The 13,898-nt window shown below is 36.7% G+C and overlaps 2 protein-coding genes across 9 annotated transcripts in view; one reads left to right on the top strand and one right to left on the bottom strand.

The window, feature by feature from the left end:
- Window positions 1-13,898, top strand: part of SSH2 (slingshot protein phosphatase 2) — a 412,119-nt gene that overhangs the window by 55,023 nt on the left and 343,198 nt on the right. The window lies entirely within an intron of this gene.
- Window positions 1-13,898, bottom strand: part of EFCAB5 (EF-hand calcium binding domain 5) — a 136,302-nt gene that overhangs the window by 119,955 nt on the left and 2,449 nt on the right. For 3 of the 7 annotated variants that reach the window (XM_077165391.1, XM_077165390.1, XM_077165396.1), the window contains exons 2-4: window positions 1,808-1,925; window positions 734-826; window positions 293-355 (exon numbers count right to left, since the gene is read on the bottom strand). In XM_077165391.1, coding sequence (XP_077021506.1) covers window positions 293-355; window positions 734-775 — 105 coding nt within the window. In that variant the 5' untranslated portion in view covers window positions 776-826; window positions 1,808-1,925. Of the gene's footprint in view, window positions 1-292; window positions 356-733; window positions 827-925; window positions 964-1,002; window positions 1,109-1,807; window positions 1,926-13,898 lie in introns of those variants that run through there. The other 4 variants (XM_077165393.1, XM_077165394.1, XM_077165395.1 and 1 more) reach the window with 3 other exon arrangements.

Genomic DNA, 13,898 nt, shown 5'->3' with positions numbered 1-13,898 from the left:
AGTATGACAGTGAACTTACCCTAAGAAGTGGTGGTTACTGTACTTTAGGGTAATAGTTCTGATTATAGAAATGAACCCTTATTTCTGTGTAATTCATAATGGCTCTACCCAAATAATTTACCTATCTATGGGAGCTTCTTGCAGCTCAAATGAGTCAGCTTAAAAATGAGGTTTGCCCTTTTCCATTTACCGGTTTATCTTTCTGAATACCCTCATCTTACTTTCTTTATAAGAAGATTTATCCATTTTACTCTCCAGCCTTAACATATGTGTTTATTCATGGCAACTCTACCTCAATAGGCTCTATCACTTCTGTTTCTTCCTGTATCATTTCATTGCATTTTTTTCCATTTTCCTGAAATGGAAACGGTGTTACCAACTGGTTTCCAAAAGGAGATGGAGATTAAATTAACATTTTATACTCTAGTATAGATTTTTTATTTAAAAAATAATATAATGAATGAATATCATATTAAATAAAATTACCAAAGTTGGTGGAATCAACAGATTCAAACAATAACACACTTATCATATATAATTAAGGAACACCAACCAACCAACAGTAAGTGATCAAAGTCTGACCACTTTTCTTAGTATTTCCATTAAATGGAATACTTCCACCAAAAGAGAGAAATAATTAAATGATAAAATATGAAATCAGATCTCAATTTCCCCAAGAATATTGAAACTCTAATCCTCTCATAAATTGTTAAAACCTATGTAAGCCAGGAACCTGAACAGGTGTCAGTTGCTCTTGAGATGTTGACTCACTCATCTGGACCACTAACAGATGTCATCAAACAGTAAAACTGTTACTAGATCAGCTCTGTATTAAAAGAGAGAAAAGGAGAAAGAAATATTAATGAACAAAAAAGTATTCTGGAAGATCAAAATCTTTCCCCACCCCCACCTAACCACACCCCACCATTCTGTTCAATGATAATAAGTTCTCAACTGTTAAACCTTTCAAACTGTATTACTGTTATTACTGTTGTTACTGACCAAAGCTCGATCAATGCTAGGCTAGTGCTCAGGGACACAAGCAAATTTAACAGAGCAATCATCATCCTTATTATCAAAAAACCCCACCATCTATAAGCTAGGAATGCCTAGAGTGTATAATAATAGTGACTAAATGTACAAATTTTTTAAATGTTTGTGCATGAGGAAGAACAAAGGAATGTCATTACTGCAGGGTGCTGAAAATAGATGGTAATTAATGTTTAAAAATTTCACCTTATATGTGAGACTAAAGCAAAAAAATGTTTATTTGGTACAAAATTTATATTTTGACTAGTATATTTTCAAGTATAACTTATGTAGATAGCTTGATTGAACACCATAAGTACTTGGAATCTTGGGTAGGACATGAGATTTTGTTGGTTTGTCCAGAGTGATGCCCCGATGAATCCCAGATAGGTGACACAAAAGATAGGTCAAGTCTGCTTAAAATTTAGGCCTAAGAGTTACCCCCAAGAGAGCCTCTTTTGTTGCTCAGATGTGGCCTCTCTCTCCAGCCAACACAACAAGCAAACTCACCACCCTCCCCCTGTCTATGTGGGACATGACTCCCAGGGTTGTGGACCTTCCTGGCAAGGTGGGACAGAAATCCTGGAATGAGCTGAGACTCAGCATCAAGGGATTGAGAAAATCTTCTTGACCAAAAGGGGGAAGAGTGAAATGAGACAGTGTCAATGGCTGAGAGGTTCTAAACAGAGTCAAGAGGTTATCATGGAGGTTATTCTTACACATTAAGTAGATATCACCTTGTTATTCAAGATGTAGTGGAGAGGCTGGAGGGAATTACCTGAAAATGTAGAGCTGTGTTCCAGTAGCCATGTTTCTTGATGATGATTGAATAATGATATAGCTTTCACAATGTGACTGTGTGATTGTGAAAACCTTGTGGCTGATGTTCCTTTTATCTACCATGTCAACAGACGAGTAGAACATATGAAATAAAAATAAATAATAGAGGGGACAAATGTTAAAATAAATTTAGTTTGAAATGTTAGTGATAAATGAAAGTGAGGGGTAAGGGGTATGGTATGTATAATCTTTTTTTTTTCTCTGTTATCATTTTATTTCTTTTTCTGTTGTCTTTTTTATTTCTTCTTCTGAATTGATGCAAATATTCTAAGAAATGATGAATATGCAACTATGTGATGATATTGAAAATTACTGATTATATATGTAGAACGGAATGATATGTTAATGTTTTTGTTTGTTCTTAATTTTTAAATTAATAAATACATAAATTAAAAACAACAACAACAACAAAACCCACCATCAATAATGCAATTGAATTCATTACTAAGACTATTATCATTTATTTATTTTTTTTAAAATTTTTTTATTAATCAAAAAAAAGAAAAGAAATTAACACAACATTTAGAAATCATTCCATTCTACAAATGCACTCAGTAATTCTTAGTATCATCACATAGATGTATGATCATCATTTCTTAGTACATTTGCATCGATTTAGGAAAAGAACTAGCAAAACAGCAGAAAAGATATAGAATGTTAATATAGAGAAGAGAATTAAAATAATAATACTAATATATATATATATATATATATATATATATATATAAAGGAAAAAGAAAAAAAAACAAAAACAAAAGATACAAACACACAAACAAACAAACAAAAAAACATATTTCAGGTGCAGCTTCATTCAGTGTTCCAACCTAGTTACATTACACTTAGGTATTATTGTGCTGTCCATTTTTGAGTTTTTGTATCTAGTCCTGTTGCACAGTCTGTATCCCTTCAGCTCCAATTACCCATTATCTTACCCTGTTTCTAACTCCTGCTGGTCTCTGTTACCAATGATATATTCCAAGCTGATTCTCGAATGTCGGTTCACATCAGTGGGACCTTACAGTATTTGTCCTTTAGTTTTGGGCTAGACTCACTCAGCATAATGTTCTCTAGGTCCATCCATGTTATTACATGCTTCATAAGTTTAGTCTGTCTTAAAGCTGCATAATATTCCATCGTAGGTATACGCCACAGTTTGTTTAGCCACTCGTCTGTTGATGAACATTTTGGCTGTTTCCATCTCTTTGCAATTGTAGATAATGCTGCTATAAACACTGGTGTGCAAATGTCTGTCTGTGTCTTTGCCCTTAAGTCCCTTGAGTAGATACCTAGCAGTGGTATTGCTGGGTCGTAATCCATTCTGCCATTCTATGTCTTTTGATTGGGAAATTCAGTCCATTAACTTTTAGTATTATTACTGTTTGGATAATATTTTCCTCTACCATTTTGGCTTTTGTATTATATATATCATATCTGATTTTCCTTCTTTCTACACTTTACTCCATACCTCTCTCTTCTGTCTTTTCGTATCTGACTCTAGTGCTCCCTTTAGTATTTCTTGCAGAGCTGGTCTCTTGGTCACAAATTCTCTCAGTGACTTTTTGTCTATAAATGTTTTAATTTCTCCTTCATTTTTGAAGGACAATTTTGCTGGATATAGGAGTCTTGGTTGGCAGTTTTTCTCTTTTAGTAATTTAAATATATCATCCCACTGTCTTCTAGCTTCCATGGTTTCTGCTGAGAAATCTACACATAGTCTTATTGGGTTTCCCTTGTATGTGACAGATTGTTTTTCTCTTGCTGCTTTCAAGATCCTCTCTTTCTCTTTGACCTCTGACATTCTAACTAGTAAGTGTCTTGGAGAACGCCTCTTTGGGTCTATTCTCTTTGGGGTGCGCTGCACTTCTTGGATCTGCAAATTTAGGTCTTTCATAAGAGTTGGGAAATTTTCAGTGATAATTTCTTCCATTAGTTTTTCTCCTCCTTTTCCCTTCTCTTCTCCTTCTGGGACACCCACAACACGTATGTTTGTGCGCTTCATATTGTCATTCAGTTCCCTGATCCCCTGCTCAAGTTTTTCCATTCTTTTCCCTATAGTTTCTGTTTCTTTTTGGAATTCAGATGTTCCATCCTCCAGTTCACTAATTGTAGCTTCTGTCTCTTTAGATCTACCATTGTAGGTATCCATTGCTTTTTCCATCTTTTCTTCTTTGTCCTTCACTCCCATAAGTTCTGTGATTTGTTTTTTCAGATTTTCTATTTCTTCTTTTTGTTCAGCCCATGTCTTCTTCATGTCCTCCCTCAATTTATTGATTTGGTTTTTGAAGAGTTTTTCCATTTCTGTTCGTATATTCAGCATTAGTTGTCTCAGCTCCTGTATCTCATTTGAACTATTGGTTTGTTCCTTTGACTGGGCCATATCTTCAATTTTCCGAGCGTCATCCATTATTTTCTGCTGGTGTCTGGGCATTTGATCAGATTTCCCTGGGTGTGGGACCCAGCTGGTTGAAAGCTTTTTCTGTGAAATCTCTGGGCTCTGTTTTTCTTTTCCTGCCCAGTAGGTGGCGCTCGTGGCGCTCGTCTGTCTGCACGGCAGTCGGCCCAGGAAACCGCGCGTGGAGGCGGGGGTCGCTGGCCGCCGTTGCTTGGGAGAGTGCCGGTCCTAATTGCCCAGCTGGCCCGAAACGCCAAGCGTGATGGGAGGGCCCCGCTATCCAACGTTCCCAGTCAGACCGGGGAGCCACGTGCGTGGAGGGGACCCCAGTCGCCAGCCGCCCCGGCCCGGAAAACGCGCACCCCTCAGGTATCTCACCGCAGCAGATTCTCCCTGCCTGTTCAGCTGTTCCAGAATGGGGTACGCTGTCTTTTTGGTCTCTGTCGTGACTCCGGGAGCTGTTTCGTATTGTTTCTGTTTCTTTAGTTGCTTTTCTGGAGGAGGAACTAAGACCCGCGCGTCTTACTAAGCCGCCATCTTCTCCGGAACTCATTTATTTTTTTAACTTATCATTTTGAAATACTTTCAAACTTACTGGACAGTTATGAAAAAAATACAAACCCATATAGAAAAACTTTAGTATACCTCTATCCCCCCAGACCTACCAATTTTAACATTTTGCCACATTTGCTGTATAATTCTATCTGTATATCTATCCACCCATTCATTTTCTGAACACGAGTGTATGTTATATATATAGCATTCTCCTTGAAAACTTAATGCTTCTATGTACATTTCCTAAGAACAAGGATATCCACTTATGTAATCACCTTAAGTGCACTTCAAGAAATTTGACATTGATATAAAATTTACATTCCAGATTACAATTTTTTATATGTCCCAATAGTGCCCCTTTGAACCTTTTCTCCTCCTTTGCTGGATCCCATCCAGGATCATTATTGTATTTCATTGTCATTATCTCTCTATTTGAGTGCTCTCTTCTTAAAATGTGAGAATATATATGTCATATAAACTTCCCCATCTCAACTGCCCCCAAACATACCATTCAATGGGATTAATCATGTTGACAATATTGCAGTACCCTCACCACTTTCCATTACTAAATTTCCATCTCCCCAAAGAGAAACCCTAAACCCACTTGGCAATAACTCCCCATTTCCCCTGCCTCCTACTCTTAGCAAGCTGTACTCTACTTTTGTCTCGGTGGGCTTGCATATTCTCTATTATTTTCTTTGTAGTTACCATGGTCTTAAATTTAACATCCTATATCTATAAAAATCTCATTTGCTTTGATAGTAACTTAACTTCAATAATAGCTACAACTATGTTCCTATAACCCTCTGTTCCCCCATCTTTATGCAGTTCTTGACACAGATTGCATGTTCATATATTATGAGTCCAAAACCACTGATCTCTCACTACACTTTATGCATTTGCCTTTTCGATCCTGTGGGAATTGAAAAGTGGAGCTACAAACCAAAAATACAACAGTACTGGTATTTATATGTACCCATATTGTTACCCTCATTAGAGATCTTTATTTCTTCATGCAGCTTTGATCTGTTGATTATTGTCCTTTCCCTTCAACCTGCAGAACTCTCTTTAGCATCTCTTGTAGGAATGGCCTAGAGGTAATGAAGTTCCTGAGCTTTTGTTTCTCTGGAAATGTCTTCATCTCTCCCTTATTTTTGAAAGACAGTTTTGCTAGATATAGATTTCTTGGTTGGCATTTTTTTGCTACCAGCACTTTAAATATGTCATCCCACTGCCTTCTTGTCCCCATGGTTTCTGATGAGGAATTTGTACTGAATCTTATTGAGCTTCCCTTGTATATAACACATTGCTTCTCTTTTATGGCTTTATATATATCTTTGGTATATGACAGTCTGATTATAATACACTGCAGCATGAATCTATTTGGGTTTATATTACTTGTAGTTCATTAGTGTCTTATATGTATATATTCATGCCTTTTGTTAAATTTCAGCCATTGCTTTTTTGAATATTCTCTCTTCTTTTTTGGGGACTCTCACAATACATGTATTAGTAAACTTGATGGTGTCCCACAGGTTCCTCAGGCTCTGTTTATTTTTCTTCATTCTTTCTTTTTTCTGCTTCTCAAACTGAATGTTTTCAAATGGCTTATCTTTAAGTTCACTGACTCTTTCCTCTGCCATCTCCAATCTACTGTTGAACTCCTCTAGGGAATTTTTAATTTCTATTACTGTGGTCTTCAGCTCTGTTTGGTCCCCTTTTCATAATTTCCATCTCTTTGTTGATAATCTCTTTATATTCATCTATCATTTTCCTGATTTTCTTAGTTTTTTTTTCCTCTAAGCTTTACTTTCACCCTTTAAGCATAATGAGGACCATTTTAAAAAAGTCTTTTATATGTCCCAGGTCTGGTCCCCCCATTGATGGGTCCTTATGCTTTAATATTTTCCTTTAAGTTGGGTCATTGCTTCCTGGATTTTTTGTATGTTTTATAACTTTTTGTTGAAACCTGGACATTTTGATAATTTAACATGTTATTGCTAGAATTCAGACTCTGAGGTGTCTTTCCTTAAGCTTGTATCCAGCTAGCATTATGCAGCTCTTCCCTTGAATCCTAGGATATAATGCACACACAAAAAAAAGGAAAAAATAAAACATCTTCCCCAGTATTTACATATCGATCTGTGCAAGTGCTCTCCTTCAGGTCTTATCCATACAATGAGTTTAGAGACTAGGCTCCAGGCCAAAGCATAGGGTCCCCCTGATCCTTTCTGCACTTGCATCTTGTCTTGGACATGCACCTGTGACCCTAGGAATACCCCCATTTACATGGATACAAATGGTCCTTCTTTCCTAGGAAATCCCCAAGTTTCCTCATGTTCCTGAGCACATCACTGTATGTCCTACAGCTAGTAACCCCTTGCCTCAGGCAGCATAACTTGACTGCTTCCCACAGCATTCTGCAAACTGCCTTCAATATGCAGGGCTAGTTCTGGGATGACGAGTCCCTCAGGCCACCACTAGACAGATTGATCCAGACATACGTGCTCCCAGTTTGCCTGAGAGTTACCCTGCTTCCTCTGCAACCAGGACTAGTGCTCCATGCTGAACCGGTAAGGGGAGTAGGGAGGGACCACTCTGGCACCACAAGATCTTACCATTTAAGATGCCTTTTCTTGACTTGGCATTTGCCCTGTTACTGCAATTCTTTAACTCTTTTCTGGAGCTTTGAGAAAGATATTTCTGCTAGTTCTCTCTCTCTCTTTTTTTTTTTGATTGTCAAAGTATACTTCAATAAGTAGATATAGCTCAGATTTCAGATTTTGTTATGGGTTACCATTCCACTATTTCAGATTTTCTGCCAGTTCTTGCTGATTGTTCAAAGCTTCTGTAGAGGGATTGAGCCATGAACTGTCTTACTTTGCCATGTTGATCTGCTTACCCACCATTAGGTTTTTGTAATAACAATCAAGGTGAGATGAAGTTAAATTTGATAGCTATTTGATTCATTTGAGAAAGGTGGGCAACTAATGAATAATTCCCTCCTTAAAATGCTTCTTTCTTTGGTGGGGTGGGGTGGGGCGGTGGGTGTCTGGAAGAGAATGTGATTTTTCTGGTTTATTTATTCATATGGGGGTATTAAAAAGAATATTTACTAGATCCCCACTTCACTGCAATGACTATAGTAAGTCATATTATAAAAATCACTACTTTGCCATAAATCGTTTAAGAGTTTGTGCATATATGGGGTAAGTACTATGTAAAGAGTAAGTTATATAAATATAGTCTCTGCCTTTGGGGTAGTTACAATCTTGGGAGTCTTTAATTTGAAGTATCATGCATATGATACTTCATATACATGATACTAGAGTTTTTACTTTCCTTTTCATCAGCATAACACATGTTCTAGTTGGATAAACCTAAAGTGCTGCCTTTGGAAACAACAGATTCCAATGCAAAAATAGCTGCCTCAACGGCCTTTTGAAGCAGTTCATAAATAATAAATTACGTAAAATAGATTTCTGTAATAGTTCCCAACTGTATATTCTCATGACCTCCTCTTTTGCTTATGGTGTGTATCTCCTGAAATTGCCAAGAAGCTTTCCTTCATTTCTTTAAAAATCTGTTTTAGTTGGATGTGCCCAGATGAATTAAATTCAATTCAGTAAACATTTATTGGGTGCCTTCTATATGCAGGCAGATGCTGGTGATACAAAGATGAATAAAAACTGACTTTGAAGAATTCCGTTTAGTGAAGGAAAAGTACATAAACAGATGCAATTCAGTCAGAGAAGTGCAAGAGTAGAGCTCCATACAAAATTTTAAGGAACACAGAGGAATAAGCAATTAATTTTCCCAGGGCAGTTAGGGAAGTTTTCACAAGGGAATAGATTTTCTTTCAAGCTGGACTTTAAATGATCAGTAAGAAATTTTAGTGTAAAGCAGGAGGGAAGGTATTTGTGACAGAAGCAATATACTCAAGGGTATAAAAGTTTGAAAAGTGTTTGATACATTCATGTAGCAGATCATAGTTATATAAAATAAAGTGGCTGGACCTACCACAAGACATCCAGGGAAAGTCTCCCTGGTGATGTGGGGAATGACTCCAGAACATCAGATAGTTCCATCTCCCTACTCCATATTAGTGACAGACTCTTCCAATATGAAAAATTTAGAATTGGCATAGCCCAAACACCCCTAAAGAGAAGTATGGAAAGATCAAAGGTGATGGTGGAGTTATACAGAGAAGATAGGATTTAACAAATGAATATGAATGCTGAATCATTAAATTGATATCTTTTGGTCTCTAGTATTTTAGAACAGCTAGAAGTAAAAACAGAAAATTGTGAAATTATAACCCATGCCAAACTCTGAAATGTGTTCTACAACTAATTGTGGTGCTGTGCTTTGAAATTTATAGCTCTTTTGTATATTTGTTATTTTTCACAAAAAAAGATGGAAAAAAAAGTCGATTGTGATGATAGAAAATATTTAACTCTTCTAGCCTTCTATGTCCTGGAGCAGCTAGAAGGAAAAACATGAGGATCGTATGGTAGCCCATGACAAACTCTGGGATCTGTCCTGTAATGTTGAAGAGTGCTTTGAAAACTATTGCTTTTTTATATCTTTGCTTTGTATATATGTTATACTATACAATAAAAAAAGTTAAAAATTAAAAAAAAGTGGCTGGGGATTAATAAAAAGGCAACTATATTCAATCTATAAAAAAAGTTAACACATGCTAAATCAAGGAATTTGAACTTCACCATGTGCATTTTAAGTATAGGATGAAGTGACCAAATTGGTGTTTTTAAAACGTTAACTCCACCATTAACAGAATAGGCTAGAAGTGTTAAGGACTGGAAGAAGAAAGTATGAAGAAAAAATTTATACCTTTAATGTTGCCCCAAGGTGAAAGTCTTACTCCCCATCACTCTAGTCTAGGCCCTGTCACATGTAGTCAGTACCCCAACCATATCCCTTCAGCATTTTAGAACATGCAGACGTTTTCCAACTACAAATATCTGTGATTCTGTCTGAGGGCTTTTTTGTCAGTCCAAATGTGAGGACAGGCCAGAAGTGCTTAGGAGTTGACACTAATTGGAGCAGCTCTCAAGCAATGATGGATGGGGGGTGTTGCATTCAGTCCTGTGGGTTGCAATTCTGAAGTTTGGTCTGTACTGTGTCCCAAAGTTCTCCAGTAAGGTTGAGCCTCAGTTGCCTGCAGTGTAACCTACACAGTAATGCTTTTATTAGCTTCCTTCCAGTTTCTTGTACTACTTCTCTCTTCCCCTACCAAGGTTTCCTGGAACCACCTCTCAAATGAATTTGCACTCAAATCTTTGGCTCAGGGTCTGTTCTGAAGGAATTCAACTAAAACAGGATTGGGGGCATAATGGGATGTAAGGAGTGAAGATTAAGTGGTTAAGGATCACTCAGTGTTCTTTTCTTATTTAGAAGGCTGAGTGGATGGTGATGTCAATAAGTGAAATAAGGAAAGGAGAGAAAAACAGCCTGCCAGATAGACTACACAATGGCTCCACCATCTTCCAATAGACTTGTTTCTGCAAAACTTTCTGCCAATATATCAGCATATTTCAGTGGCAATCACACTCCTACTAGAAACTCCTATGGGGCTATCTTGCAGGCAGTTCAAGTAACTGGTGTGGTGTCTATCTCCTGTCTGGACATTGACTGATACAGTTAAATGAAGTTAGTAAAAGTGCATTATTGTTTTAAAAAAATTACAACCAGGTGGAGACAACACATGACTCAATCATACTCCAGATACTCTCAGCTCTTATATATCTATGCTATATTAATTTATACTTGTTATTACTTTGTGACTGTGGACAAATCATTTCAAATATATGGGATTGAATTACTAAAGACAGAAACCATGATTTCCTTTTTCAATCGTTTTTTTCTCTCTTTCATTCAACTAGCTTAGCTGTACAAACTATACTCCTTTAGTGACACACTTTATTTGGTGTGCCATAAAAGAGTGCAGATACACTGCAAGATTGTTATCCCCTCAATCCCAAGAGTGGCGTGAAAGGCCTTGGGTAGTTAGTGCCTCAAGGCAATTCATCCCTGGCCAGAACAGTTTGATCTACGGATTCTCAAAGGGCAGCCTAAGAGAATCAGGGTCAAATGTCACCGCTGTGTGCCCCACAGTCCCACAGGAGGCAAGCACAATGATGGACTTGCTGAGCAAAAACCAAGGAGTGTTCTACCACGAGGAAATCATCTTTAAAGGCCAGATGCAGTGAATGATGCTGGCCATCATAAACATTGAGCCTTTGCGCTGTTGGAGGAGTACATGTTCCAGGTGTCAACAGAGCAGGACAAACAGCCCAAGATGTGGCTGGGAAAGGGAGGGAGGCTTGACAAATGTTCCTGATGGACTCCCAGTCCAGCTCCCAATCTCTCTTTTCATATATATTGGATTCTTCCTTTTGTCTGTGGCTGTGGTGCCCTATTAATTATGTCCAGGTTAGCTGCAGAATGATTTCTCTAATGATACAGATGTGCTCTGCAAATTGGAGCTTTGTCATTATTTTGCAATATATACTTGATATGAAAAGTGTCTGAGTGGATTCTAAATCTAATCACATCGCAAGAGATTTCCATATACTCCCTCATTAAATTTATCATTGGAAGAAAAGTAAGAGCTATTAAAATCAAATATAATTTATACTTGTAAATTTTGACTGTTGTGAAAAATTTTTTATTGCCTACTTGTATGAACAAAGTTCTCATCAATTATGATGTTCATTAATTCCATGTACATTGCCTAAGTACAAGGATATTCAGTTATGTATAATAATAAATTAAAGGGGATTTGGAGGTTTTATCACCTCAGATAAATGTTCCATACCCATCTAAAAATGTTCCATACCTATCTAAAGATGAAATTTCTTGACCACTAATCTACTCATCCCACTGTTAAGAAAAGGATGATCATGTTCAGTGAAATAAATCAGACATAAAGGCACAGTTATTATATGATTCCACTTATGAAATAGAACAGAGGCAGAAAGTAGGGAACAGGTTACCAGGGGCAAGTGTGTATGTGTATGTGAAAGAGGAGGACGAATGGGGAGTTAATGAATAATGGATGTAGGGCTTCTATTTGAGGTGATGGGAAAGTTCTGGTCATGGATGGTGGTGACAGTAGTGCAACATTGAGACTGTGATTGTGATTAATCCCACTGAATGGTATGTTTGGGAGTGGTTGAGATGAGGGAGTTTATATTGTACATATTTCCACAATTTAGAAAAAAAGAGAAACTAAAGAGAAATGGAAATTAAAGGCAAGCTATGATCCTGGACTGGATCTAATAATGGAGGAGAAAAGGCCCAAAAGGACATTATTGGGACATATGAAAAAATTGAGATATGGACTGTAAGCTTATAAAACATTAAATTTCTTGAACTGGGTGATTGTATTTAAAGAAGTTACATAAGTGAATATCCTCGTTCTTAGGCAATGTACATGGAAATATTAAGTGTTAAAGGTGCATGATATATACAACCTACTCTCATAGGTTTAGAAAATAAATAGATAGATACATAAATAGATAGATAATAGAATGATACAGCAAGTTTAACAAAAAGTTGAAAGTGTGGATATAGATATCTGGGATGAGGGTATAGTAGAGTTCTCTGTATGGGTTTTGTATTATTTTTGCAACTGTCCTGTGAGTTTGAAATTATTTCAAAATAGAAAGTTAAAAAAAAAAAGATGAGCCTGAAAGACCAGATCTCCCTTCCTTCTCCACCTTAGGTTACTTTAAGTTGGATGTGAGATTGATGTTTTGAATTATGCTGGACTAGACCTGAAAGTGAGACTGTTATCATAGCTTAAAATGACCAAAAGGCTATGCAATTTTCCAGAGCATCACTGACATCAGTGATAAAAGAAAGATGGTTTCCTGATATAATCCTTCAAGTCCAGCCACTTTAGGAACTGGTAACACGATTTAAATTTTAAAGACACATACCTCAGGACACAGAATCCACTATTCTGTACCTACCCTAAAGAAACCTTTGTGCATGTGCACACAAAAACATGTTTGAGGATGTTCCTTGCAGCATTGTTTGCAATAAGAAAAATTAGAAACAAATGTCAATTAATTGGGAAATGACTAGATAAGCAATGACACAAATCATACAGTGGAATATACACAGCAGTTTAAATGGACAAAAGTGTCCGTGTACTAAAGTTGAGACATCTCCTGAATATATTGGGGCTGAATGAAAAAAGCAAGTTGCAGAATGATATGTCATACTAATGTAGAGCATGACACCATTTATATAGAAAAAACCCACAATCTTTTATATTTTCTATGGGACATATATATGTACAAAAAGCCTTGGAAAACTACTGACCAAACTGACAACAGAGGTAACTTCTGAGAAGGGAAGAAGAGAAGAAATCAGGATTGGGGGCATGGTCAAAGAGAACTAGTCACTTATCTATAAGATAGTAACTGTATTTATGTATTAGTCATAGTACAGAAATTAATTTTAAAAATAATTTTATAAGCTCATATTCCTTAGGGTCTGGAGGCTTAGGTATAAATAAATATCCAGGATGAATGCAAAATTTAGCAGCCATTTCTTGTTTTATTTTGAAGATTCATGCAAATTCTGTGCTCTGCACCATAATACATTAAAAAAAAATGATGTTTTCAATTTTTAATTAACTACCAATCATCATCATCATCATCTTGGGATACAGTTCATATTCTAAGATGCATCATGCACCTCTGGATTCAGGTCTTTCATGGTCATACTATCATGTATATCACGTATACCCAGAGGATACCTAAACACTGGCAAAAGAGGCAACAGAACCTAATAGGGCCTGGCATTAAAGTCTCAATCTATGTGACGTTGGACAATTTACTTTCCCCTCACAGTCTCAATTTCCTCATCTGTAAAATGGGATGAGAATAAATAAGATATTGAATTTAAATATCAGTATCTCATTGATATTGCAAGAATACGTGAGATTGACACATAAAAAGCTTTCGGTAGATGTTTTTGCTTGCAGTTTAAAAAAAGGCACAAGTCATGTCTTTTTGTTCTTTTTATTCTTTTGCTTGATGCTAGC

The sequence above is a fragment of the Tamandua tetradactyla genome, chromosome 6 (genome assembly GCF_023851605.1).
Source record: "Tamandua tetradactyla isolate mTamTet1 chromosome 6, mTamTet1.pri, whole genome shotgun sequence".
Classification (NCBI taxonomy): domain Eukaryota; kingdom Metazoa; phylum Chordata; class Mammalia; order Pilosa; family Myrmecophagidae; genus Tamandua; species Tamandua tetradactyla.
The sequence above is the reverse complement of the archived record's forward strand: the minus strand, read 5'-3'. Positions and strand labels throughout refer to the sequence as shown.